The following is a 27,079-nucleotide window of genomic DNA, read 5'->3' as shown; positions in this document are numbered from 1 at the left end:
GAAAACCTCTACTCCCAAATTCTTCCAAGTCTGTTCTCTCTAGAACAGGGAAGTACACTCTCCTCTGTAAATGCATGAGGAATGGGATGATGAACATCACCCTACTCCCTTAGTACTATGTTTAACTTACTAAGTATATGACGTTTCATTTATTCTGAAATGATAATTGTCATCTCTTTCCACAGACATTTCATTCCTACCTAGGCAGGTTGAGTTGGGCCAGGCAAAGCAGTAGTTGGCCAGAATCAAAGATTCTAAGAAAAATAAAAATACTGTGATCACAGTAAGAGGCAATGACTCAGGATTAGTCTTTGTCAAGAAGTAAAAGAAGGATACCAAAGTTTAGCAAAACTTTAAGGAGATTCTAGATATCACAGATTAAAGTAGTCAAAAGTTAGTATTCCAAAGAGTTTCCACATTGAAAAGATAGAACCCAAGCACAAACCAAAAAGATGCCAAAAAAAAAACTTAAATTCAGGGACGAAACTTTTCTAGTCTCTTTTATTCCTTCCTGCCTCATAGGATCTGACTACTGGTGTGAGGAGAGAGATTGCAGATGGGAAGGAAGTGGTGCCAAGAGCTGCAGCTGCAAAAAGTTGAGTTGGTTTGTTTCTTCTAACTTTTAAACTTAAAATTAATACATACACACGTTTTAAAAATCAAGCAGTAGAGAATGATACCAAGTGAAAAGTAAATTCCTCAGCCTGAACTTGTTCCCCGACTCATTTCCAGCTCCCTGTTTTTAAAGTATTTCTGTTCTCCTGGTGGTTATCACAGTACCTCTGAATATATGTTAATACTTGATTTCTCCTTTTAATCTTGTTTATCAACTTTAGATAGTATCTATTGGAAGATGAAAACTTATTTCTTGATCCATCCATGTCTATGTTTTTCCAGTTACATTGCTTTGAATATTTCTGGTGATTATCATTTTAAAGAGGATACTTAAACTCTATTTTGTTACAATCAATTTTAGACAGTATATAATTGATTTCTTGCTATATAAATAAATAGGGTGAGAAAAATCTGTGACATTATCTTCCATATCTCTCTGCTGCTTTAATATTCAACTTCCATTGTTTCATATTATCAGTGTTACTATTAGTCAGATTCTCTTACAGTTGTTGTCTTCCAAGCTTTGTTTGTATGTTGATTCTACAAATTAAAATAGCATTTCCGTTATTCCAATGATTAAAATTACTCCTTACTGAAGGACTAAATAGCTCTAGTTACTGAGAAAAAAAGGGTAACCTTAGGTCAGGAAAACTGAAAGATGAATGTTTCCAAGTGCCAAGGTCAAATGGGATTCCTTGAACTCAATCTTCAAGACTTTCTATTAAATTCAATTTGGTCGATGATACTTTTAATATACAAGAAATATTTATCTGCCTTTGTTCTTATTTCATAGCCACCTCTTTTTGGCTTCTTGACTCTAAAGATGTTAGTTGGTTTTGTTTTCTTAATTTTTTTTCCATTCTCTTGTTTTCCTCAGGAGTCTACTGTTATAATATCTGTTCCACTTGCACCTTTTTTTTTTTTTTTTTTTGGTTTATTCTAAATTTTATGGGTCTTTTTCCCAAATATGCGAGTGATGAAAAAGGTTCATCAGCACTGGTAGCATGATTTTCTACTGTGGTATTAGACTTCTTTCTTGAATGAAAAGATGGATGGCAGGGTCTTTGTACACATAAAGCTAGTAGTACTGTTTTAGGGTACATTTGGTAGTTTTGTTCATCATGTATCTTTTGAAAATTGACTTCTAAAAATATTAAATTAAAAATATCATATCTTATTTACTTAGTTTTTTGGTGCATCTCAAATTTGTGTGGCCTGGTTTCACTCACTGCAGTATCTCTATCTGCTTTGGGACATGGACCTGGAAGGTTAAATGTAATTTCCAGATATGGTCAGTAGAGGGCAGCAAAGGGTAGTAGAGTGAAACACTCACTGCCAAGGCCTGGGCATCCCTTTTTTCTTCTTTATAGAGATCAATTAGTGGTAGTAGAAAATTCAGAGTGCCAGAATCAGGATAGAGATTACTCATAATACTGATCCAGGATGGGTATCAAGCTTAGAAGGCAGTGGAAATGTTTAGCCACAAATTCATAGCCTGGGTATCTATCAATGAGATGTGAACCACTGGACATTGGGAGGGGAATCATTAGGCTTTCACAGTCCTGACTCTTACTCCCAGCCTGTCTAAAAACCTAAGATCTTGTTCTGTAAAGTCCCAGGAATCTCCTATCCACATTGAGAGCTTTGCAAATTTCCTGTCTGACAGTCAGTTCATGGTACTAGCAGTGGCTCTGGGATCCACAACCAGCCATTTCCGGGAGAAGAGACAGAGTGGGACATGGGCACCTTACGTAAACACTGACAATTGATGAAAACACTCACTTATGTTTAAGTTAAATAATTTGTGAGCCAACCTAAATGGGATGTGGCTTAAAATATATTTTCTTTCCTCTTCCAGGAGGGAAACATTCTTTAGGCAAGGAAATATTATAGGACTTTGAAATTAGACAAACTTGACTCTATGAATTATTAGTATGTGGTTTTCAGTGCCTTAACTTTACTAAACTTCAGTTTTTCCAACTATAAAGTGGAAATAATGATTCTTACCTCACAAACCTGCTGCAAGGAAATGAGATGATGTCCATAAACTGCCTGGCAAAGAACTTGGCAATTTGCATTACTCAATTGGCATTACTACAATCTCTCCCTATCTTTGGTCATGGAGAATACTCATGATATTGTTACTATTTCTGAATAAAAAGTCTCATTGTCTCCTATAAGCATAAGTAAATCATTTGAAGGATTACTCTGTTAGATATCATACTAAGATTTCTGCGGTATGATCTCATTTAATTCTCATAACAGCCCTATGAAGCAGGTGCTTTTATCACCATCCGGATTTTATAAATGATAACAGTGAGGCTTCAGAAGTGTAACTAGTTTACCCAGTGTCATGTAGGTAGTAAATTATGAGGAAGGATTAAAACTACGTAATTTGATTCCAGACCTCGTGCTCTTGCCATTACATAATGTTTTCTGATGAACACATGTAATCAAAGATTTAAAATTTTAAGCAAAGAAATCAAAGAAGAAGTTTAAAAATACTTGGAGACCAATGAAAATGAAAAACACACTGGTCCAAAAACTTTGAAATCCAGCAAAAGCTGTTCTAAGAGGGAACTTCAGAGCAATCCAGCCCTACCTCAAGAAGCAAGAAAAGTATTAACCTAACCTTACACTACAGAAGCTGGAAAAAGAAGAACAAATAAAACCCCAAACCAGCAGAAGAAATAAAATAATAAAGATTAGAGCAGAAATAAATGAAATAGAACCAAAAAAAAACAATAAAACAGATCAATGAAACCAGGAGCTGGTTCTTTAAAAAGATCAACCAAATTGATAAAACTTGAACAAATCCTAGCTGAAAACTTTCCTAATCTGGGAAGGGAAACAGGCATTCAGATCCAGGAAATAGAGAGATCCCCCCCTAAAATCAATAAAAACCCCTCAACACCTCAACATTTAATAGTGAAGCTTGCAAATTCCAAAGACAAAAAGAAGATCCTTAAAGCAGCAAGAGACAAGAAAGCCCTGACTTTTATGGGGAGGAATATTAGGGTAACAGCAGACCTCTCCACAGAGACCTGGCAGGCCAGAAAGGGCTGGCAGGATATATTCAGGGTCCTAAATGAGAAGAACATGCAACTAAGAATACTTTATCCAGCAAGGCTCTCATTCAACATGGAAGGAGAGATAAAGAGCTTCCAAGACCAGCAGGAACTGAAAGAATATGTGACCTCCAAACCAGCTCTGCAAGAAATTTTAAGGGGGACTCTTAAAATTCCCCTTTAAGAAGAAGTTCAGTGGAACAATCCACAAAAAAAGGACTGAATAGATATCATGATGACACTAAACTCCTATCTGTCAATAGTAACTCTGAATGTGAACGGGCTTAATGACCCCATCAAAAGGCGCAGGGTTTCAGACTGGATAAAAAAGCAGGACCCATCTATTTGCTGTCTACAAGAGACTCATTTTAGACAGAAGGACACCTACAACCTGAAAATAAAAGGTTGGAGAACCATTTACCATTCAAGTGGTCCTCAAAAGAAAGCAGAGGTAGCCATCCTTATATCAGATAAACTAAAACTTACCCCAAAGACTGTAGTGAGAGATGAAGAGGGACACTATATCATACTTAAAGGATCTATCCAACAAGAGGACTTAACAATTATCAATATATATACCCCGAATGTGGGAGCTGCCAAATATATCAATCAATTAATAACCAAAATTAAGACATATTTTGATAATAATACACTTATACTTGGTGACATCTAATAGTGCTTGGTACACTCAATAGGTCTTCTAAGCACAACTTCTCCAAAGAAACAAGAGCTTTAAATGATACACTGGACCAGATGGATTTCACAGATATCTACAGAACTTTACATCCAAACTCAACTGAATACACATTCTTCTCAAGTGCACATGGAACTTTCTCCAGAATAGACCACATACTGGGTCACAAATCGGGTCTGAACCGATACCAAAAGATTGGGATCGTCCCCTGCATATTCTCAGACCATAATGCCTTGAAATTAGAACTAAATCACAACAAGAAGCTTGGAAGGCCTTCAAACACGTGGAGGTTAAGGACCATACATGTACAAATCCTCAACAAAGTATTAGCCAACCAAATCCACCAATACATTAAAAAAGTCATTTACCATGATCCAGTGCGATTTATTCTTAGTATGCAAATGTGATTCAATATTCACAAATCCATTAACATCATACATCTCATCAACAAGAGAAGGGTCAAATCCATGATCATTTTAATAGATGCAGAAAAGCATTTAAAAGTACAACATCCATTCATGATACAAACTCAACAAAGTAGGTTTAGAGGGAACATACCTCAACAGAATGAAGACCATATGTGAAAAAAACTATAGCTAATGTCATACTCAGTGGTGAAAAAGTGAGAGCTTTTCCCCAGGATCAAGAACAAAACAAGGATTTCCACCCTCACTACTTTTATTCAGCATAGTACTGGAAGTCCTAGCCCCAGCAATCAGACAAGAAAAAGCAATAAATGGCATCCAAATGGGTAAGGAAGAGGTAAAACTTTCACTATTTGCAGGTGCCATGATACTATATGTAGAAAACCCTCAGGATTCTACCAAAAATGGACTAGAACTGATAAATGAGTTCAGGAAAGTCACAGGATACAAACCAATATACAGAAACCCACTGCATTTCAATACACTAATAATGAAGAACAAAAAGAGAAATTAAGAAACAGTCCCATTAATGATTGTACCAAAAATAAGATACCTAGAAATAAATTTAAACAAGGAAGTGAAAGACGTGTATATATATATATATATATTGAAAAAAATTGAAGACATTCAATATATATATATTGAAAAAAATTGAAGACAACACAAATGGAAAAATATTCCATGCTTATTGATGAGAGAACAAGTATTAATAAAATGTTCCATACTCAAAATAATCTACTGATTTGATGGAATCCCTATCAAAGAACCAATAGTATTTTTCACAGAACTAAAACAAGTAATTCATAAGCATGCATGGAACCACAAAAGACCCCAAATAGCCAAAGCAATCTTGAAAAAGAAAAAAAAAAAAAACTGGAGGTATCACGGTCCCAGATTTCAAGATATATTACAAAGCTGTAATAATCAAAACAGTATGGTATTGACAAAAATTGACAATAGATCAATAATATGGTATTATGGGCATAATGATCACCTTAAAGTATCTCTTCTATTTGATATTTAGGCTGAAAACATAGGTGTTCGGTGAAATAGATGAAAACAGACCAGGGCAGCCCGGGTGGCTCAGCGGTTTAGCGCTGCCTTCAACCCAGGGCATGATCCTGGAGACCCGGGATGGAGTCCCACATCGGGCTCCCTGCATGGAGCCTGCTTCTCCCTCTGCCTGTGTCTCTGCCTCTCTCTCTCTCTCATTCTGTGTCTCTCATGAATAAACACATAAATAAAGTCTTTAAAAAAGAAAACAGACCCTATCATTATTATTCTATTTAGAGCTCATTCATCAAATTAAAATAAATCACAATGGTATTATGGGAGAAATTAAGCTTTAGCTATTACTGCAAAGGTAACTGTGACCTGGTAAAAGAAGCTCCCTTTATCTTTCTCAGACAAACTTTTCTCTCCTTTGCTTTACTACAAGGAGAAGATACTATCAAACACTGTATCTTTCTCAATTAATTCCTTAAAACCAGTGACTCACAATCCTGGTTACATGTAAGAATCACTCAAAGAGCTTTTTCCAGATCTGATGAATCAGAACCTCTGGGGGAGGCAGTTTCAGAATGAGTGCCTGAAAAGCCTCCCAAGTGAGTCTGATGCATATCAGAATTGATCAACAGGACGAGATTCTAAAAGGAGAGAAGTTTTCCCGGCCTCTAAATCTCTAACCTCTCTGAAGGGAGATGCAGAGAATGGGACATAATCTGAGAATTGGGGAAGGTGCAGAGATAAGTCTGCCTATATTTTTTACCTGAAATAGATTATTTTTTACCTGAAATAGATTTTGACAGGTGCTTGATGGGAGGCCAGAAAGTGTTGCCCAATGAGCCTCCATGGTTCTAAATACAGTCAAGCATGGCCAGACTAGCACTTGTCCTTTAAAAGTGGTGAGAAGGGGTGCCTGGTGGCTTACTTGGTTAACTTTCTGACTCTTGATTTTGGCTCAGGGTTATGATCTCAGGGTCATGAGACAGAGCCACAGCTCAGAATCCACACTCAGCACCATTTGTGCTTCTTCCTCTCTCTCTCTCTCTCCGCCCCCACCTCTTGTGCATATGCACTGTCTCTTTCTCTCTCTCTCTCTGTCTCTTTCTCTCTCTCTCTCTCAAATAAATAAAATATTTTTTAAAAATAAATAAATGTGGTGAGAAGCCTGGAGGCCACTATCTACATGCCACTTCTGTGTTAGTTTGGTTTTAAGATGAGAAGCCTTAATAAAGTCTAAAAGGACTACCAGGACTTGTGCTCTCACCTCTACCTAATTTACAGGCCGATTTCACTCTCCTGAACCTTCTGCCTGTGTCTCCAATCCAGCAAAGTCTTCCATGTTTCTGAAACATCAGTTAGTCACATTCTGTCCCTTCAACTGACAAATGTATCTTCCCTCCCTTCCCCCTTCCTTCCTCTTTCTCTCTTCTAAGTAATCCCAAGTTATTCTTTAAAGGTCATTTCAAATGAGCTCGTCAAAGAAGCCTTCCTCTCCATAATTGAAATCAGGTGTCAAGTCCCTCCCTAAATTTCTCACCTCAATCTTTAATTTTCCTCTGCAGTACTTTCCAGAGGTTGTGTTAGGCAGTTATTGATGACATTCTCTGTTTAATATCTGTCTTCCCCCTCCTCACTTAAATCCTGTTTTTGAGAGTTGGGCCTGGCTCCCTGTTGCCCAGACCTATCAAGTGCCTTTCTCCTAGTACAGGTCCAAACACTATCTGTTGAATGAATAAAGTAAATAAGAGAAAGACTATTTTATGTCATGCCTTTTTCCCTGTCCATCCCTGCCAGAAAACTATTTCATTCACTTGTTCAATACAGAATTTTTTTATTCCTCTGATGTGCCAATGTTTGTGTGAATTTAATAATAAATCAGACATAGACTCTTTCCTTGAGGTCCATAGAGTCTAGTGGGGCATAAAAGATAGGTTTTCACATGCCTGTTACAGGAGCCTGTAAGGGAAACCACAAACTTTGTCTGTAGGATCAAATTTCTGTCCTCCACAGTTGTCAAAGAAAGACACTGTCCATGGTGGGGGTGGGGGGCCCTCACAAGAGGCTGTGTGACCTCCTGAGTCAGTTGGATTTGAATCCTTCATATTATGTCACGGCTGCTTGGATTCAGAGTCCAACCTGTATGCGCAGGAGCCTCCTAATCTGTAAAACCATCAGTTTCCTAGTGGAAAGGGAACACTGTCTTCATGTAACATGTTTTTAACAGGCTCCTGTAGGTGCTTTGACACTGAAGGAGATGTCCAGGTGGCAAATCAATGGTTAGTATCACTAACCATTAGGGAAATGCAAGTGAAATCCACTGTGAGATATCACACTACACAGCTATCAGAATAGCTAAAATAAAAAATGACAACACCAAATGTTCGTGTAGATGAGGGGAAACTGAATGACTCACACAGTACTGGGGAGAATGTGAAATGGCACAGCCATTCTGGAAAACAGTTGGACAGTTCCTAAGAAATAAAAAATAAAACTATAAAAAAACAAAAAACAAAAACAAAAACAAAAAAACATACCTAGCATATGACCTGGCTCTTCCCATCCTGGGCATTTAGCCCAGAGAAGTGAAGACTTCACGCTGACACAAAAACCTGTACACAGATGTTTATAGTAGCTTTATTAGTGACAGCCAAAACCTGCAGACACTTCGAACTCCTTCAACAGGTAGTTAAGCAAACTGTGATACATCCATATCATGATGTACTACTAAGGGACACCAGGAAATGAACTGTGAATCCTTGCAGCCATCTAGATGAATCTCCAGTTACATCAAATGGGAAAAAGGAAATCCCCAAATTTCATAAACTATGTGATCCCATCTGTATAACATTCTTGAAATGGCAACATTATACACATGGTGAACAGATTTGTGATTGCCAGGGATTAAAGAGGTGGTGGAGGGGGAAAGAAATTTGTGTGGTTGTAATCGGGGAATAGGAAGGACCCTTGTGGTGATGCAAGTGTCTCTGGAAGACTCCATCTGTAAAAAAACTGATGTCATCTCTCTGTGTTATTTATTACAGCTGCAAATGAATCTACAGTTATCTCAAAATAAAATGATTACTTTTAAAAAGTCAAAACTTGGAGGCCAAGATAAGGAAACCAGTATGTCAGTTTGGCAGTTACAACATGAGCTTTGAATATGTGACATCATAATGGCAGTGACCGCGGACCGCTGCGGAATCTTCAGGCTTCAAGCATTTGACAGTACTCTGCCAAGTGCTGTAGACTCACTCGATTTCCCGTCCCGCGAATTGAAGAGAAAAGGATGTTCCCGTCAATCAGAAAGCACGCTGAGCTTACAGGTGGACATTCAAGGCTTCAGCGCATGAGGTAGTCTTCTGATCCACTATTTCTGACCATCCAAACAGACCGGCAATAACAGGAACTGTTCTTTTCTTTTGTTTCCTCTAATACATAGAAACTAATTAGTAACTCCAGCACCAGCTTCCTGAAAAGCTGCTCCTGTTCATAAGATTCAGTGCTGCTGAGCAGAAGGGAGCAGGCTTTATACATCCTTGGGGGAGGCGGAGACACTTTCTTGGCTCCATGAGAGAGCCAACTCTCTCTCTCTGTGAGACAGTTTTCAGTGGGTCTATGAAAATACCTGTCTTAGTTATGAAAGAATTTTTACACTCTGCTCAATTGAGTTGTTTTATTACCTATTTTGACCAGGAAGTCCTGTCAGAGCTCAGCCAAGTAATAGCTAAACTCTTGTGTTCAGAAACTTTCTGAGGTTTCCAATATTTTTGTTGATCTTTGAGAATTTTTACCCCAATTTTGAATATTGAATTAGATAAGATGGGGGTCAACTTCCAGGATCTTCAGTTATCTTCATTTTATCTTAACATAAAAGCAATTTGTAATTAATTCTTCACACGTTGTTTTATTTTATATTAGGCCACAAGTTGTCCTGTTTGTTGTTGTTGTTCATTCTCCTTCTTGTAATCTGCTCTACCTTTGGCTTCTTGGCTCTCGCCTACCTAATGGCTCACAATTAGCTCTGCAGCTTTCTCCACCACACCTCTAAGTGTTCGCATGCCCAAGGGCTTTGTCCTTGAAACTGTCCTCCCTCTGCATCAGTTTCCCAAGTGACCTCACCTCTTTCTATAGCTTTCTGTAACTCAGGGATCCCTGATTCTGAGCTCTGGAGCTCTGCTTTGGGGGTTGAGACTACATTTTAGTGTTGTGTGAACCTTGAAACTTGGCATTAAACTATATTGTGTATTTGACCAGTAACTAACTGCTCTGTGTTTGATGTGTTGCAGGAAGACCTCGTCTGTGGAGGTGGACACCCACAGCGAAAGCACTACATCATCTGAGGGTGCCACTCGTACCTTGCTCATCCATGGCCCCGTTGAGCTCAAGAAAGGCTGGAGGAGGCAGAAGTGGCAGCTTTTCTTGTACAGCGATTTATTACTGATGTCTAATACCAAGTAGGTGTACCATGTTTCGTGCTCTTGTGAATCTCAAAAAAAATGCATTCCCATTAACCCTTACTATACGAAAACATAACATTTTTTCCCTTTTGTGTTTGCCAATGCTTGAGTCCTTCATTCCATGAGTACTTCTGGAGGTCTTCTTTTGTGTCATGTCCCTGCAGCAAATACAATTGACAATGTGACAGACCAATGTCTCTCCTGCCTGGGACTAACAAATGATAAAATAAGAGGGGGAATGATAATGATTAGTGCTGCTGATAGAAGGTGGATAGGGGGCTGTGCAGAGAGGGTGGGAACATGTTAGGAATAGTCTAGGAGGGCCTCTCTGAGGTGGAGCATTAAAATCAAATCTATGAGAGGAGAAGCAGCCACATTGTGCCTGAGCCATCGAGGCTGAGAGACTTGCAGGTCTACATGGGTACAATCTGACCCCTCAGAGAGAGGGGCTCAGGGAAGCCTGATTTGACTAGAGCCCAGAGCATAGGCCATGCTATCAGATATGATACTATGCTCAGGGGTCTAGTCACACAGGGTCTTCACAGGCCATGGTAAGAAAGTGGAGATATTTTGCCAAAGGATTTGTAATTAGGGGACTAACCAAATCTGATTTATATTTCTAGCAAATTTTTCTGACTGTTGCTAGATAATAGATGGATGGGTAAGCAAGAGTGGAAGCAGGGAGAGTAGTTAGGGGAGGCAATAGTCCTGATGGATGGTATCAGGGCTCTATCTTAGCAGTTTAGTAAAAAGGAAAGATGGAGCAGGGTAGCCCGGGTGGCTCAGGGGTTTAGCTTCGCCTTTAGCTCAGGGCATGATCCTGGAGACCCAGGATTGAGTCCCACATCAGGCTCTCTGCAGGGAGCCTACTTCTCCCTCTGCCTGTGTCTCTGTTTTTCTCTCTCTCCTCTCTGTGTTTCTCATGAATAAATAAATAAATCTTTAAAAAAAAAAAGATGGAGCAGATAGATGGAATGTAGGAGAAAGAATTGACTGTGTGTACTTTCCTCTCAACCCTGAACACAAATGCATTGAATATCCAGTCTAGAACATGATGATTGCTCAATAAATGTCTGGGAGCAGGTCATGGAAGGTCACCTGTTTACTTACTCCATCTCTGTTTGCATTATTCACAAAACGTGGAAGACCAAGAACACTCCCACAAACAAAATATCAAGAAGTTTTTTGGTCATGAGAAAAAACTAACTCCCTCTTTTTTTTTCCTGCTTTCACCCTAGATCTCAGTTATGCCATGTCATAGGTACGACATGCTAGTAATAATTTGGCAAAATGATATACTCATCTGAGTTACATTAATAACAATTTATCAGGGGCTTACTACATGTCAGATATTATGCTAAAAAACTTTATGTACCTAATTTTGTCTAACTTTACAATGACCCTGTGAGATGGGAGTATTTTTATATTGGAGAACCTTGATGCTCAGCAGTCTAATGGATCTGCCCAGGTTACCATATTAGTAATGGACAGAGTCTACATTTGAAATCAGGTCTATTTATTTCAAAGCACAGGCTTTTATTCACTATGTGATGCTACCATTTCTATTCTCTCTTTTTTCCTGAATTTCATACAACATTCCATGAACACCTAGATTCTTTCATTATTGAAATCGACCCTTCCTTTACATTGAGTGAACAACTAACTCCAATCTGCTTGGTAAGAAATAGATCAGAATGCTTAGTGAATTGAAAAATGAAGCAAGTACAGCCATCAAAAAAATCAGAGTCAAAGATAGTAGTAAAATATATTTGAGACTAGGGAAATTGCCCATAGATGTAACCTTGAAGGTGGTGATGTCATAAGGAGGACAAAGAGAAAAGGAATGTCCAGGCCTTGGCATGAGGTCCATATGAAAGACTCTCTTCCTCCTGATAGAAGGCCAAGTCATTATTTTAAAAATGCAGGCTAGTTACCATTCTCTTTATTTAACCAAGGTGGGTATGGGAGACCAAAATATGTGGGATGCATGCTGGGAACCACACTAGGAACATCACAGATGCCTCACCCACCTGGGTTTCTCAGTGATTGAGCATCTGCCTTTGGCTCAGGTCGTGATCCCTGGGTCCTGGGATCGAGTCCCACATCGGGTTCCCCACAGGGAGCCTGCTTCACCCTCTGCCTATGTCTCTGCCTTGCTCTGTGTATCTCTCATGAATAAAGAAAATTTTTCAGGGGAGGAGGGCGGGGGGTGGGAGTGAATGGGTGACGGGCACTGGGGGTTATTCTGTATGTTAGTAAATTGAACACCAATAAAAAATAAATTAAAAAAAATCGAAAAAAAAATTTTTTTTCTCACAGCCCTCCAAGGCCCATATTTTTTATCATCCACAGGCTGCAGAGATGAAAATGGGAACAGAGGAAGTCTCAGAAATGGTCCAGTCATACATAGGGAAATCATGCAAGAGGTTCCAACCCAGGCCTGCCTTCATCAGAAGGCCATGTTCTTCCTTCCATACCATGTTGTACCCTTCCATCCTTAGCCCAAGAGACATGCTAACAAATAGCAAACTCATTTCCTGGTTGTTAGGACCTTGCAGACCATATTCAATTTATAAGGGGAATATGTTCTTCTTTTTTTTTTATCTTTGTAATTATTATAGCATTTAGGGACAGGAGAAGACTTTCCTTTTCTTACTAGAACTATTTATTGTCCTGGGTGCTGCTTACCTCTCAGCGGGTTTTACAGAGCCTATGATGTTCTACTAAAAAGATTTTTAGGGGATCCCTGGGTGGCGCAGCGGTTTGGCACCTGCCTTTGGCCCAGGGCGTGATCCTGGAGACCCGGGATCGAATCCCACATTGGGCTTCCGGTGCATGGAGCCTGCTTCTCCCTCTGCCTGTGTCTCTGCCTCTCTCTCTCTCTGTGACTATCATAAATAAATAAAAAAATTTAAAAAAAGAATCTTTAAAAAAAAAAGATTTTTATATAAAGATAGTGTTGTTTTTCCACTAGAGAGTTGCATCTATTGAAGGGCTGAATTTTTATTTCGAATGGTTCATTATGACAAAACAAGTTGAACATTTTTCATCTTTCACATATTGCTTTTGAGATATGTCCTTATGTCTATTCAAGGGTTTTTATGTGACAAAATCTTTATCAATTTATTTGTTAATGTTCTTTGAAAGAGACTCAGTTCCCAAAAGATTATCTTATATACTTTATATTATACATTGGTAATATTAGAAAATGTAAGTGATCACAGGCATGTTAACTTCATATTTAACCCAAGGTCTTTGATATAGAGAGAACACAGATTTTTAGAATTCCAAGTTCGGGATATCATCATGGTCAGGTTCTGGTGAGAGCTCTTTTTCTGCTTGCACGCGGCTGCCTTCTCACTGTGTACCCCAAGGCATGTCCTCAATGCATGTATGTACACACATACAGATCTCTCCCACTTCTTACAAGACCATCCATCTTACTGGATTAGGACCTGACCTTGATGATCCCATTTAAACTTAATTACCTTCAAAAGCTCTATCTCCAAACATGATGATACTGGCAGAGAGGGCTTTATGGTAAGAAGGCGGGAAAGCAGTGGGAGGGAGACACAATTTCATCCATAGCAGTAGCAAGCAGCACTTAATGCTTGCCACAATCTTTAGAAAACTACTATGAGATCATTCCCATAGTAAATATTTTGGTATATTTTTGATCACTGTTAATATGAAAAAATTTACCTTTTTTTCTAGAAGGAAAAAACTAAGAAGAAATAGCCCCTGAAATAAAAAAACATATTTCATCCCTGTCATGCCTTGGTCTTACATGGAGGAATCAATACCCTCAATCAATCTATTCAAATGAATAATCTGAGTTTAGTGCCTAATTTTTCCAATTAGCCATAAAAAAGGGGGTAGGCTGACCCAGGTTCCATTTTACCTCAGCTCACCCTCAGGCTTCAGCTGGAGACTCTCTCATCTTTAGGTTGACACTACAGAATTTAACAGAATTGAATAAATAGTTGATTAATTTCTACCTATTTTTCAGTCAGAATTAGTGAATTTTGGCTTGTGTGTAATAATGAGGGGAATTAAATGTTTCTTCACACAGAAATTCTATTTCTCTAGTTGTACAAGATGTTACTAATAGTGAAAATTGGGGATTTTTCTCACTTCTTTCATACACTAGAAACTTGTGTTCACAAGAATTGAAGTCAAATGGAATCTTCCTTATCATTTTTGGTATTCATTAGAATACTAAATAAGTTATTTTTCAAATAAAAATTACTTTAAAAATTAAAGTACTTTAAAGTACTTTAAAAATTAAAATAAAAATTACTTTATTTTTAAGAACAGTATCTACTTGGGGCCCTTGGGTGACTCAGTGGTTGAGTGTCTGTGTTTGGCTTAGGTCATGGTCCCAGGGTCCTATAATCAAGTCCCTCACCAGGCTCCCCAGAGGGAGCCTGCTTCTCCCTCTGCCTATGTCTTTGCCTTCTCTCTCTCTGTGCCTCTCGTGAATAAATAAAATAAATATTTTAAAAAGAGAGAAGAGTATCTATTTGATAAAATATTAAGATATTTGTACTAGTAGAAACCCGTGAAAAATTTAGAAAAAGGGACTGAACTTAGCTCACACCCTCTTTAGACATCACATTCCTCATCATTAGTTATTAAGGAATGTAGAAATGAAATAAAAAATGAATTTAATTTGGTCAAAAGATGAAGATGACTATTAACTCACTGTCATGAAATGACGAATAGTTACAGAATAGACTATGACCCCTGCTCCCAACATTTGTAAGAGAATGCCTCTATCTTAGAAAACAGGATATCTCCCTAGAATCCTGCAAAACTCCCCAGTTCACTGGGGCTTACCTTCTGGCATAAAGATTAAGGTAGTGGAAAGCAAGAAGGACATCATGTTAATACAACTATAATAAATGACTATTTTTATAAATAAAAACTGCAGTTCTCCTCCTCTTCTTCTTGAGTCAGTTTACAGTAGATTAACACTTTCTAATTTCTGCTTAGATAATCCAATTGGGTCAGTGATTGAGAGTAAAGAAACACAGTAAGACCTTAGAAGAATCTATTGAAGTATAAAGCTTTGTTGTAACACGTTTTAAATATTTCCAAGCTAGCAACTGGCTTTATTAATATAATGCCTTGAGATTTATCCTCTCACTCCCAATATAAATCCCATGAGAAAGCTGGGCTGATGGCTCTGGGGACAGAAATGAGGCTGAGGTTAGGAAAGATGAAAAGGTTACTTCACGGTCAAGTGGTTACAAACATGGGCTTATGAGTTAGGCTGTCTGGGTTCAAACCCTGTTTCCTGCATTTGACAATTTATTTAAACTTTCTGTGAGTTTCCTTATTTGTAAAATGGAGTTATTAGAGATCATCTAGTGTAGTTGCTTGAGGATTAAATTTTTTATATTTATATTTATAAAATATTTAGAACAGAGCTTGGCATATGATAAGTGTTCAAAACGTTATAGGAGAGTAGAAACCACACTCTGGGCTCTAGGATAATTCCTTGGTTCAACTAATCCTGGTGCTTTATTGAACTAAGGTTATTGGATGGCTTTTTCCAGGTCAATGTATTTGGAAGTTTCCACACAGGATCTTAGGTGTCTGTATATACACAGATACCTATATTAGAAAGAAAAAAATCTGTAAAAACAAGCAGATACCTGTCTATCATTCCCCTTGGGCATATATTTCTGACATGACAATGCCTTTGGAATTACTATCTAGAAAAATGATTTTATCTGTTAATTGACTATGTTCCATAAAAATCTTCAAGCACATAGATACAGGCACTTGGCTGTAATGTTGAAATAAAAAAATGTTGAAATAAAAAATGTGGAAAGATGTTGGTATCCATCATATTCATATTCATTGTGTCCTAAGCTTTGAATCTACATTATCCTTCAAGTGGGCTTCCTAAAAGATTATTTTTATTTCATAAATCCCACTGAAGTGTTTTAGCTCTAATTGTTCCATGAATCAGTGGAGTCGTAGGGATTTTTGCACATGAGGTGTCTTTCATCTCAGTTTAGTTCAGTGTTTTCCACATGTGTTTCTGAATACTAAGGAGTTCCAGAGTGGAGGATCCAAGTTCCCCAGGCATTCCTTATAGGACCTGTAACTGTTTAAATCTCAAGCCCACCTGCGAGTCAAAGTTGTGAATTAACCAAATTAATCAATTAATTAATCAACCAAAATAAATCAATGGTGGTTTTCATCTTTGAGGTCAAAGAAGATTAGGCAGAAATTATCAAAAACCCATTTCACCCCTTCTTACTCCTCAGAGAAATGGGAAGTATCCATGACTTACATATAAGACCTCCGGACCACTGATCTTGGATTGATTGATGGACAGATGGATGGATGGATGGATGATTTTTCAGTTGGGCTCAGTCTGTAGGCTAACAATTTTTTTTGTTTTAGCCAGAATCTATGGGAAAATGGTATGGACAAAATTTTAAGAAGGCAAATTGAAAATAACCTATGCTTTAAAGGCTAGAAAATATTTTTAAAATTAAGGTTGAAAGTAACTTTTAAATCTTTCTGATCCAAGCTTGTTTTTTTTTTGTTGTTGTTGTTTTGATTTCATCTCTCTCCCTCACACTCTTTAAAAGGTTTATTTATTTGTTTGTTTGTTTGTTTGTTTATTTATTTATTTATTTATTTATTTATTTATTTTAGAGAGAGAGCAAGCATGAGTGGGGGGAGTGGCAGAGGGAGAGAGGAACCCGACTCCTCATTGAGTGGTGAGCCCTACATAGGGGCATGATCTCAAAAGCCTGAGATCATGGCCCAAGCCAAAACCAAGAGTTGGATGCTTAACTGACTGAGCCACCCAGGTGCCCTTGGTTTGTCTCTCTTAAGAAAAAAATTGTATAACTATTTTTATAAGTCATGTATCAGGTACCTTTGTTCAGCCCCTCAAACACTTTTCGAAGTATGCAAGTCATAAATGAATAATTAACTGCAATAATAGCCATAAAAATTATGTGTAATAAGTACCAAATCCAGCAATAGCAAATGAATTAATGGTTTTCCTACAAAGCTCTAAAATATACAGTGGTTACTCAAAACTCACCATTCAAAAATATGGCTGCTTGCTGCCATTAGAGTGTTTTCAGGTTTCCAAGCCAGAGTTTGCTCAACACACACATTGCAAAGGCCCATCTAACCATTTGCTGTGTGTGCACAGAGGGTAATAGAGATGTGGGAGACCTGATTTGCCCCAGAGCATGAGAACTGGTCTCTAATAAGCACAGCTACTCCCATAACATTTTTGAAATGTACTAACAGAGGTCATGTTTGGGATCTTTCTAGGTATAAGAAAAACTTTAAGATAAAAAAGAAAATACCACTGAACACCATGTGGATTGCCAACTGCATGGATACAGTGGGAGATGCCAACATCCGTTCTGGGAGGTCCTTTGTGTTGGGCTGGCCCACGGTGAACTTCGTGGCCACCTTCAGGTAAGACCGATGCCTTGGTGTCCTGTATCTACATGGCTTGAAAAGGATAACATTGTAATCTATTGTCTACCAAGCTGGTGACTCACTTTTTGACCTCCCATGACACTTGTTTTGCCTTGTACTCGGCCTAAGAAGGTGCTTATATCCACATGGAAACAAGTTATGTATAGTGGGAACTACTGGAGTAATTTCCTTCAGTTTTGATCAATGGTTTTTCAAATGGGCTCTAGTAGCCACCTGAGGAGTTAGGAGTTCTAGTTCTGTGGAAGGAGAATCAACAGAATGAGGTTCAAAATCTCCTCTCCAAGATCCTGCCCTCTGATTCCCAGGGAGTATCTGCATTTTTAAATCACCGGAATAGATTTCTTGAGCAAGTACTATTAAAGGGTCCAATTAAACTTGAAAAATTGCTTTTACACTCCCACGTTAATTCCCTTAACAACAGTATGTAATTATACAAATAAACTGATCATGCCGTTGAATACTAGGTTGCCTGAATTGCTGTGTACAGATTATCTTAGTTGGTGATGATCTAAAACAAAATATGATTCCATTGAGTAGAGGTTAGTTGTGTAAGACACATTCTTAGGCTGACAAGAGGATGGGGAATGTGGATCTCGACCCTGGATATCCTGAGTAGACACCTCTGAGTTTACAGGGATCATGCCACACTTGCATCTCTGTTTGAAACATCCACACCCCAAGCCTCATTCCTGTTTTATGTGGTTGTACTTAACATACTGCTTTCTTCTCCTCACCCCACTCCACCAAAATCTCACAGGTCATCATAAATGTAAGACAACAAAAATCTTTACAAGTTGTTAATTTATTAATCCTATAATGCAGCTGTTGACTTAATGAAAAATTTTCAAATCTTATTAGGAAGAAACATGTATTTATATCCTCTCTGCAGGTCTTCTTTTCCATAAAGATCATCAGTTCCCATTGCTTAATATCTTCTCCAGGTTGCAAGAGGATGGAAAGAGTTTCAAATGGGAATTAAAAAGAAAAAGGGAATATATAAAGTGTTTGGTAGGGGGATGTCCAAAAAAAAAATTCCCCCTAATAGGAGGAAAATGTGGAAGCCATTTAACTATTAGTTAAAAAGGCTGTATAAATATATAGAAGGCATTTATAACAACATCTGGCACCTAATGCTTTTGTTATTGATTATTATTACTGTTCTGTGGATTGGCACGAGTAACTAGAAGCTGTGTCTATGCACCTAGGCAGGTTGGGACACTAAATGGGCATTCTACTTTCTTGATGCGACAGGTCCTGAAATGGTGATGGAGAGGGTGCGGAGTAGTGTTGCTGGTAGAATTATACAATGTGACAGCCACCGTGGACAGTTTGATGGCTCCTCAATAAGTGAAACACAATTACATATGACCTCCAGACACATATCCAAGAGAAAGGAAAATATATGTCCATGCAAAAATTAATACACAAACATTTGTAGCAGCATTGTTGACAATAGCAAAAGAAAGAAAGAAAGAAAGAAAGAAAGAAAGAAAGAAAGAAAGAAAGAAAGAAAGAAAGAAAGGAAGGAAGAGAAAGAAATAAACCAAGTGTTTATCAACAAATATACGAAATGTGGTACAGGAGCTAGGGACAGGAGGGAAGGGAGAGTGACTGCTTAATAGACACATGTTTGCTTTGGGGTGATAAACATGTTCAGTCACGATGATTGCACAGAACGATGAATATACTAAAGGTCACTAATGGTCAATTTTCTTTTATGTGTAATTTACCACAATAAAAAAAATGCTGGTAAGTGGTAAGCCCACGTGTGAATGAGCCTTAAGACATTTGCAACTTTGGATATTAAATGCTGTGAAAATTTTAGCAGAGAACATACTGATCTTTAGTAGTTTTGCATCAGGGGATTGATCTTTCTCAGAAGATCACAGTGATGAAGAATACGGTTTTTAGGAACTAATTTAACATATTACAATCTGCCATATGTATAAAGAAATAAAAATATTACAGGTGTTTTTTTCTGAAAAAGATATTCTTGTTTCTGAGCCAAGACAGTTCCATCAAATTGCTAAATTTCTTAAATGTGATTTAATTTGAATGGTAATATTCTTTATATCCGAATAGCCCTTGCAGCTGCAGGAACACTCTGAGCTATAATTAACCTTTTTCCAGTTCTGGAAACTAAATATCAAAGTGGTTAACAACATGCCCGTGATCACATAGCTTGCATCACATAGTCACAATTAAGTTTTCAGATTTGAAATCAACTTTTCTTCCTCTTTAGGATCTACTTCCCATTGCTTTAATACCACTCACAGATGAGTGGTATTAAAGAAGAGTCCACCAAAAGCCCAACTCTAAGGGGAGTACAATTTACACATCGACATCCCTTAACAATGGGCTCCTGATATTTTTAATCTGGAATGGTGATCTTAATATGTTATAGGAGTATTGTACATTCCTCAATTTTTTTCTTCTCATTTTTTAAATTGCAGTTCTTCAGAACAAAAGGAAAAATGGCGTTCTTACCTTCAAAGGTATTTTGTCAGTGTATTATTATAAGTCTTTAACCCATGATGGAAAAAATGTAGATCTCTTCAAAGCAGTGCCCCCAAACTATGTTCCCTCCCCTTAGTAGAAATTGTTACACTATCCTCCAATGATTTCTTATTTAATTGTACCCTGGCCATTACTACAAATAACCTGCTCTCCTTTACATGCATATATTGCTTATTTTTTATGAAATTCTGGTTATCACTCTCATCTTCCCCCACTCTCCAACCTCATGATTATAGCTAACATTATTCTCAAAACATATTAAATTTCCATAAGTGCAGTTTACCCTACTGAGTAATGCTGAAATCAACTTCTAATTCCTACATTTGAAGGTGCTAGTATGCCCTCTGGTCTAGCTAGGCAGGAAAGCTTTGGTGACTGGATCTGCTGGTCAAATCTCACATGACGAGAGTGATCCATTGTTTTCCGAGTCACAGCTTATTTTCCTGAAATATTTTTGCATGTTTCCTTCCGACCCAAAATTTGGTTTTGCTGAGCTTATTTATATGCATTTAAAAATAACAAAGTACGTTGAAAATATGATCAACATAAATTGATTGGAAAATAAGGTAATTTATCCTACTCTATTTTGGGTTACTATCAAATTCGATTAGGTACATCATGCTAGCCAAAGAGAAGGAGCAGCCAAAAAGCATTCTCCTCAAAATCTTCACTGAGAACATCAAGAACTGTGCCTGTGTGAGTATTTTTAAGACCAACAATTAAATTCTGAGTTCCTAATTCTGACTGAATGAAAAAGATGGAGATAGAGGTGGAGACACAGAGAGGGAGGAAGCAGTGAGTTGGGGAGAGAGGAAAGAGAGAGCAAAAGGTAGGAAGAGAGAGAGAATATTTAGAAAAGTACCATGAGGAAAAATGTATTTTCCCCCTCTCCATGTACCTCTTTATAGACCTAAAAACTGCGTCCTAGGTAATATGAAGCAAGAGGAATACATACTACAGTGCTTAAGCAAGGAAAGAGTATTGGATGTTAAGTGTCTATAACATTTCTCTGGATCCTTCTAATTGATTATAGTGGCTTGTAATACAGTGATTTAGAATCAACCTTTTTTTTTCCAATGGCCAGCACTTACATACAGAATGGTCTGGATTGTCCCCACAGTCCTTTTTCCCCTCCAGATATTTTATTTGGTATAACTATAAACTCAGAGAAAAGTTGTAAGTATAAAAGTAATACAAAAAGACCCCGTATACTCTTTATCTAGATTCACCTAATGGTAACACTTTATTCCATTTGCTTTATCACTTATTTTCTTTCTGTCTATTACATGTATGTGTATACTTACGTTTGAGGGTCATACATACACTATGGCCCTTTTTCCTTAAACCTAAGCATTTCTTAAGAATAAAGATATTCTACAGTTATCACCTTTAGTGAATTTAACCTTGGCATAATACTTTACTCTGCCATTCCCATTCTCATTTTGTCAGTTGACCTCAATAATGTCTCCTTTCTAGTACAGGATCCACTTAAGGATCAGGTGTTTCATTGAGTAGTTATGTCAAATGCAGAGGAGTTTTGAAAAGTCTTTTGTTCCAAGGAATATCAAGATTGAATTGAACTAAGAGGGATGACACTTTTAAGGGATCAGCATATTTCTATTTCTATTTCTTTATACCGTGGGGAGAAAAAAATCAAACCAATTGGCCCAGTTTTGTGTGTAAAATTTGATTTCTGAAATTGTAGTACAGTAGCCAAGACATTTACAGTGATGAACAAGATACTTTGGGTATCTTTAAATGGTATTTTTTTTGTGGTTGTTGTTATAGTTTGAAGTAGCTCTAGATCACACAAAACATTATTTGAAGGAGGAAAAAAAAGGTATTCCTGGCTAAAGCAAAAGCCATGCAAATATTTTGATCTGTTGCTAAGTGCAGGCTAGATGCACTGCATGAAGGAGAGAGAATTCTCTAGCAGCAGAGCACATTCTCGTCTCTGCCTTTGATATCAATTGTGGCAGTGGTTTACATTCAGAACTTTCCTTGGAAAATTACCTTGAATTTTTTAAAAATCAACTTTATTGAGGTATAGTTTGGGTGAAATAAACATTTCTGATGTTCTTTCAACCATTCTTAAAGATCCAAGTTTCCCACTGCACTGTTTCACTTCATCGTAGAAAGATGATTCTTAGCATTCCTTGTGCAAAACTGGTGCAAACAGATTTACTTAATTTCTTTTATCTGAATATGGCTTTATTTCACACTGACTCTTGAAGGATATTTTTGGGGATGTAGAATTTTGTTTGCAGATTTTTTCCTTTTAGTCCTTTAGAGATGTTCCAGTCTTTTGGTCTTGATGCTTTCTGATGAGTAGCCTGTGATTAAACATTAACCCTCAGTAGGTGATTTGTCATTTTTTCTCTAGCTGCTTTCAAGTTTTCTCTTTATTTTTGGTTTTTAGCAGTGTGGCTAGGAAGTACCTAAGCATGGTTTTCTTTGAATCTGTCCTATTTGACATATTCTGAATTTCTTGAATTTATAAATTGATGCCTTCACCAAATTTGGGAAATTTTAATCATTATTACATCAAATATTTCCTTCCTCATTATTTCTCTTTCTCTCCTCCTGACAGTTCCATTCTTTGCATATCAGACACTTTCACATTGTTCAGAGATCTCTCAGGCTCTGTTAATTTTTTGAATTTTTTCCCCCCTTTTCTTCTTCACACTGGATAATTTCTAGTATCTATTTTCAAATCACTACTTCTTTTCATCATCTCCATTATTCAATGTAGCCTCGTCAATAAATTTTTAAAAAATATTTTTTCAGATAGAAATTTCTATTTTTAAATATTTTTCCTCTCAAAAAAGGAAAAGTCATAAATACTTCTTATTTCTACAAAAATAGAGGCAATAGATGCCTCTATTTTGTTGCCTCTATTATTGTGAGCACATTTTCATTTGTATCATTGAGCATTATTGTAATAGCTGTTTTTGGCTAATAGTCTAAGCATCTAGATCATCTCAGGTGTGGCTTCAGCTCCTGAAAATTGATCTCATTTTCCTGGTTCTTCACATATTAAGTAACAGTTTGACTCATGAACAAAAACTAACTTTTCTTTTTCTTTTGAATTATTTCAAAAAATAGTTTGTTTTTCTGAAGTTATTTGTTTAGAGAGAGTTCCTTCTAATGGAATTTGTCTGTTGGGAGATCTTACAACATGCAGGAAAATATACATACATCCCTTGAATTACTATTTGAATGACTATTGAATTACTTTTGGACCATCTGTGATATCAAGCAATTGCATTCAATTCATAAGAAGAAAAATACAATGAAAGGACAAGGAATGAATTATGAAAGAGTTTCTTTTAACTTTGCTTTTAATATTTTCAAGGCCTGTGGGTGTCCACTTGTGCTGTTTCTTCTTTATGCACTGTTTCCCGAAGGACACAGACCCCATTGCCTAAAAATGTTACAAAAACTGTATGCATAGTAAATGTTCTGGTTACATATTCTCTTATTTTAAAATGACTTTTGTAATTGAGATAGTTTTATAGATCCATCTCAGATTCCTATTAACTCCTTTCAGAAAATTTTCTGTAAACTTTTCCTAGTTGTATGGAGCAGTTTCTCAATGTATGGTCTGATAGAGAGCTATTATAAGTATCTACTCACTGGCAGAGTTGTGAATGGAACATAAACTTCTAACATTTCCAGTCTCATTTCCTAGATTCATTGGTTTTATTTGTCTTAACAGATTGCAACAATGGAAGTCTTAGTTAACCATGATGCCTGACAAAGAAAATACAGACTAAATAGTAGTTTTTAAAAAGTGTCTTTCATAGCCCGTTCTTATCTGATTTTACTGAAACCGACTATGTAATTACAAAGGAACTAAGCCATACTATACAAACACAACTCAGTAAGAGAGGAAAGTATCTAGTGCTTTCCTTTAATACTATCCCCCTCCCACCATTTTGGAAATAGCCTTATGGAGCTGAGGGTCACCCCATGTGCCCTCTTGGAATTCTCAGTTTTTCTCTTCCTTGCTTCAGCTGCTGTATTTTGTATGCCACAAATTCTTGGAGGGAAATATATGTTTTACATGTTTCCTACTAGCTTCATGTTATATAAAAAAATGAAAATATAATTAAGGGTTCGTGTTCTACACGTGCTTTACTTTGTCATTACCTGAAAACAAGCTTTACCTCTGGAGTATGGATAATAATTTGACATTTGGTCAGATGCTTTAAATCTAAAAACATTTGTAGCAATTTTTCTTATTTATTTTTTACAGTCTGTAACTGTAACAGTGACAAATTCTGACACGGCAAATGACACTATCAACATGTTACTAACAATGCTGGGAATAACCGTAAGTTGCCTACAAACTATTTTTAGTTTACCAACCAACTTTGACTTTTGAGATTTGTGTCTGTGTGTATGTGTGTGTATGTGTGTGTTGTGCACCTCCCATCATAAGACAGCTGATTATTGTAGATAACATAGTCATATTTTGTCCTTCCAACTTTAAAAATTGAAGGCAGCAGAGCTATAGTATTAGCTTATAAATGAGTGCTATTCTTATATTCCCATTTTAAATTTTCTGCAAATTCAAAGTCATAGCCTAAAATTGGGCTATAATTTGAGAATGCTAATAACAACATGCAGTTTATTCTTTATATTTTTAATACAGACAATAAAAATGTTTCTAAATTTCTTTTTTGTTGTTGTTGTTTCTAAATTTCTAAATATTTCCTCCTCTATTGGACTCTTCTTTCTGTGTTTTCAATTCTGATACGTCCCCATCCCTATTGACCCTAGTTATCACACAAGGAAGAACTCAATCTGTTTAATGAATCCTAAATTACATGTTCTGTTGTACCTTTTGACATAAAGACTACATGGCTACAAGCTACCTCCTTTTGATGCAGATCCTGAGGATGAAGCAGCTCATATCCTTTAGGAACTGGTAAAGACAAAGACAAGTTCTGAATAAGACCATGGATCTGGGGCATTTGTACATAGCACTTTCATCGTGTTTTGGCTTTAACTCTCTGTTCTTTACCTTTTGATGGTGCTCGTGTGAGTTGCTGATATCTTTTTATGAAAGAGAAATAAATTTGAGGATGAGGTTTTATAAGGGAAAAGAGAAGGACAGTGATAGATGGAGAGAACCAAAGGGAGCACTTGGAAAGCACAGCTTCTTATCCAAAATCCTCTGTAAATGTGACGTGACATAATCATAAGATTGTTTGTAAATTCTATCTGACCCAATGGTATAATAAAGCCCTTTAAAACTTCAGAGCAACTAGAATTTGGCAGAAGAGATCAATGATTTCTGTACAAACAACATTTAATAATACATCCAAAATAAAATTGAATTTATATGTACTGACTAAAGCACATCTTTACATACATTTCTACCCTGTATGATATATAAACCCCAAGTAAGAATTAAATCCTGGAAAAGAGAGTGAGTGGTTTGAGAGATGAAGGTGGGGAGATTGATTAATGATTTAACTCATTTTATTTCACGTTTGTGATTTTCTTTGCTTAAAGTGATCAATGTCACTAGGCAAAGAATTTCTATTTTAATGAAGAACTGGGGTTATTTGGCTTTATGTATACCTGATTTAAAGGATTCCAGCATGGCATTTCCAAACCCTACCCTACCTTATTAGCTCTTACTTCTTATTTGCAACACAATCTTGAGCAGATTTAGCTGTGTGTGTGTGGTTGTGTGTGTGTGTGTATCTGTGTCTGTGCCCATCCAAACCTGTGACATTCCTTCATAAGGTGAAGGCCATGATTTTTAATCAAGAGTCAAGGGCACATGGTAACTATTACCAATAATTCCATTTCAAACATTTTTTGTTTTAGTCTCCTGGAAGACTCTTTAAAATAGTTCAGCAATCTTTATAATTTACAATTGGGATTTCCGGTACTACTGGGCAATAATTCTGCTGGGAGTAATCGTTTTCTGCATCTGACATGTTGTCTAGAGTCCTCATCCTTTCTCTCCCTAAAGTGGGGTTTGCCTGCCCAAAGCCAGTGGCTGACTTCCATCCACTATCTCCTCAAGGTCTCTTGGGCATTTGTCTCCTTTTGCTCAGGGCTGCTGAGCTATTGATGCCTCTCAAGTTACTTTGCTCAGGATTAGTCATAGCAGAGTATATGGCTCTCTGGACAACATGCATCTCTGGGCAGGGACATTTGGAGACAAAAGCCAACACTACCCAAGGAGTCTAGAGACAGCAGAAGAGAGGACTCTGAGATGAGACTTTTACTCCATAGTAAAGGGACACAAATCTCATTTCTTATGCCATGGATCACCCACAAAGTGAGGGGCTGGCTGTACTGTGGTTTCCCGGTCTTTATAAAAAATTACAAGAATCTGGGACAGTCTATTGGAAGCTGTGAGGGGAACTAGTTAACAAGTACTATAGCTACCTCCATGGACCAAATGCCATTTATCCTGGCCCCAATTCTTTCTTTTTGGAAATACAGATATGCTAAGGAAATGTGTTCTTCAAGTACTGTGAAAGATTTGTTTTGACACCTAGTTCTTTTTGTTTCCAAGGGCTCTGAGAAAGACTTCCAGCTGTGGGTGAGTTCTGGCAAGGAAAAACTTCCACTAATTGGTAAGTGTCAGGGAAAATCTAAGATGGGATTGATTGGGTTCAAAATTGTAACTCTAAGATTCAAAGTAATGGTTGTTCTTTCTTAAGCTTCAAAATCCTTAAAAGTGAAAATCACATGCTATATTCACTCACATGTTTATTAAATAATTATCAGGTACTGTTTCCCAGGCATTGATAACATCTCTTCATTCAGCAGCTATGGTTT

The 27,079-nt window shown here is 37.2% G+C and overlaps 1 protein-coding gene across 1 annotated transcript; it reads left to right on the top strand.

The window, feature by feature from the left end:
* Positions 1-518: 518 nt before the first annotated feature.
* On the top strand, positions 519-27,079 carry LOC119879342 (rho GTPase-activating protein 20-like). Its single transcript, XM_038589673.1, has 8 exons — positions 519-595; positions 8,849-9,158; positions 10,094-10,261; positions 17,579-17,728; positions 20,206-20,247; positions 20,881-20,965; positions 24,528-24,605; positions 26,814-27,079. Exons 2-8 carry the CDS (start codon positions 9,094-9,096, stop codon positions 26,958-26,960), a joined length of 735 nt encoding a protein of 244 aa, XP_038445601.1. The 5' UTR covers positions 519-595; positions 8,849-9,093; the 3' UTR covers positions 26,961-27,079.

This window comes from Canis lupus, unplaced genomic scaffold (assembly GCF_011100685.1).
Source record: "Canis lupus familiaris isolate Mischka breed German Shepherd unplaced genomic scaffold, alternate assembly UU_Cfam_GSD_1.0 chrUn_S662H824, whole genome shotgun sequence".
NCBI classification, from domain to species: Eukaryota; Metazoa; Chordata; class Mammalia; order Carnivora; family Canidae; genus Canis; species Canis lupus.
Note: the sequence above shows the minus strand (reverse complement) of the source record. Positions and strands in the feature narration are given on the sequence as shown.

Excerpts from the sequence above, each read along its gene's own strand:
- LOC119879342 (XM_038589673.1), top strand. The coding sequence starts at position 9,094 with ATGTTCCCGTCAATCAGAAAGCACGCTGAGCTTACAGGTGGACATTCA. Across the intron at positions 10,262-17,578 it reads TTACTGATGTCTAATACCAA|GTATAAGAAAAACTTTAAGA; the intron begins GTAGGTGTACCA and ends GGATCTTTCTAG. Across the intron at positions 20,248-20,880 it reads TGGCGTTCTTACCTTCAAAG|GTACATCATGCTAGCCAAAG; the intron begins GTATTTTGTCAG and ends AAATTCGATTAG.